We start from the raw sequence: 2238 nt of genomic DNA, 5'->3' as shown, positions 1-2238 counted from the left end.
AAAACAAGATTCATATTCAGGTTCTTTAATTCCAGATTTTTTTAAATAATAAATTTATTTTTTTTATTGGTGTTCAATTTGCCAACATACCGAATAACACCCAGTGCTCATCCCATCAAGTGCCCCCCTCAGTGCCCGTCACCCAGTCACCCCTACCCCCCGCCCTCCTCCCCTTCCACCACCCCTAGTTCGTTTCCCAGAGTTAGGAGTCTTCATGTTCTGTCTCCCTTTCTGATATTTCCTACCCATTTCTTCTCCCTTCCCTTATATTCCCTTTCACTATTACTTATATTCCCCAAATGAATGAGACCATATAATGTTTGTCCTTCTCCAATTCCAGATTTTTCCATGAGACACCAGCCTATTTGCAGTATATATCTTACTCCTCCAACTTTTTTTCTTTTGTAGTTTATTTATACATTTCATCATCTTTTGTGCACTAGATACATGTAGGGTTGTCCTTGAACTTTGACCCACGTTTACCGTCATTGCTTCCTTTACCACCCATTGTCATCTACATTTCCCTCCTGCCCTGGAAACTCAGGTAAACAGGAGAGATATTAAACTTCCAACAATTGCACTGTTTGATCTCCTGGCTTTAACTGACTCCCTGAGATCACACCCTGTCTTTATGAAGGTGCTCGTCTCCTCTCTTATGTAAAGTAGATACAATGAGTATTATGATTAAGCCTATGATCTTGGTCCATATGATAAAAAATATCTAGTTCTGACAGATTATTACGATGTGCATTCTCTGAAGAAGTTATTCTGATGGTTCTTTTTTTTTTATTCTATGGTTCTTTAATTCAACAGCTGCTTGTACTCTCTGTCTCTCTGCAGACTAATAATCTTCATAGTTTTTAATGGAAATAGATAACCAGACATGGGCGAGAGAGTTTATTCTCCTTGGCCTGTCCAGTGACTGGGACACAGAGGTGTCCCTCTTTGTACTGTTCTTGATCACATACATGGTGACAGTGCTGGGAAACTTCCTCATCATTCTTCTCATCAGACTGGACAGCCGACTCCACACTCCCATGTATTTCTTTCTCACCAACCTCTCCCTCGTTGACGTCTCTTATGCCACAAGCATCGTTCCTCAGATGTTGGCACATCTTCTTGCAGCCCATAAAGCAATCCCGTTTGTGAGCTGTGCCGCCCAGTTATTCTTCTCCCTGGGCTTGGGTGGGATTGAGTTTGTTCTACTGGCAGTGATGGCCTATGACCGCTATGTGGCTGTGTGTGACCCCCTGCGATACTCGGTCATCATGCACGGAGGGCTCTGTACTAGGTTGGCCATCACCTCCTGGGTCAGTGGCTCTATGAACTCTCTCATGCAGACTGCCATCACATTTCAGCTGCCCATGTGCACAAACAAGTACATTGATCACATATCCTGCGAACTCCTAGCTGTGGTCAGACTGGCTTGTGTGGATACTTCCTCCAACGAGATTGCAATCATGGTTTCTAGCATTGTTCTGCTGATGACACCTTTCTGCCTGGTTCTCCTGTCCTACATCCAGATCATCTCCACCATCCTAAAGATCCAGTCCACAGAGGGAAGAAAGAAAGCCTTCCACACCTGTGCCTCTCACCTCACAGTGGTTGTCCTGTGCTATGGCATGACCATCTTCACTTACATCCAGCCCCATTCTGGCCCCTCTGTCCTTCAGGAGAAGTTAATCTCTCTCTTCTATGCCATTTTAATGCCCATGCTGAACCCTATGATTTATAGTCTAAGGAATAAGGAGGTGAAGGGAGCCTGGCAGAAACTATTAGGGCAGTTATCTGGGTTAATATCAAAACTGGCAACTTGATGGATCTTGAACATCAGTTAGAGAAAAGAGCTTTCCCTGTGTTTTCTCCTAGTTAACTCGGATATGGCAGGCATCACCTGCATTGCCCTGGCAACCAGGAAGGAGATGATGACACATGTACTGTTGGTGCTGGGTAGGAGGCTGGAAGTTGGGTTGGGGTGTGTGATGTGGGCATATTTTTATGTCACAGCAGCACGTTCAGTGGAGATGAGCACTGCTGAACTGGACTTCCCACCCTTACTCAATCTCCATTCATGTGGCCTGAGAGTGATGAACAAAAAGTACAGTTTGCTGTTTTGATTGTCACATTGTTTGTAATCAGAGACCTATTCATGGATCTTACTTTGGAACACTGGTGCTTAATCATCCAAATTTTGTGCAAGGTTATAGTGCTTCCATTGGGAACAAAAGCATTTTCATA

General features: G+C 44.0%; 1 protein-coding gene across 1 annotated transcript; it reads left to right on the top strand.

The window, feature by feature from the left end:
* The first annotated feature begins 863 nt into the window (after positions 1-863).
* Positions 864-1817, top strand: OR2F2 (olfactory receptor family 2 subfamily F member 2). Its single transcript, NM_001389074.1, is given in 1 exon segment — positions 864-1817. A coding segment is annotated over 1 exon segment (954 nt).
* Positions 1818-2238: the final 421 nt, after the last annotated feature.

This window comes from Canis lupus, chromosome 16, assembly GCF_011100685.1.
Source record: "Canis lupus familiaris isolate Mischka breed German Shepherd chromosome 16, alternate assembly UU_Cfam_GSD_1.0, whole genome shotgun sequence".
NCBI classification, from domain to species: Eukaryota; Metazoa; Chordata; class Mammalia; order Carnivora; family Canidae; genus Canis; species Canis lupus.
This window is presented reverse-complemented; position numbering and strand designations above follow the sequence as displayed.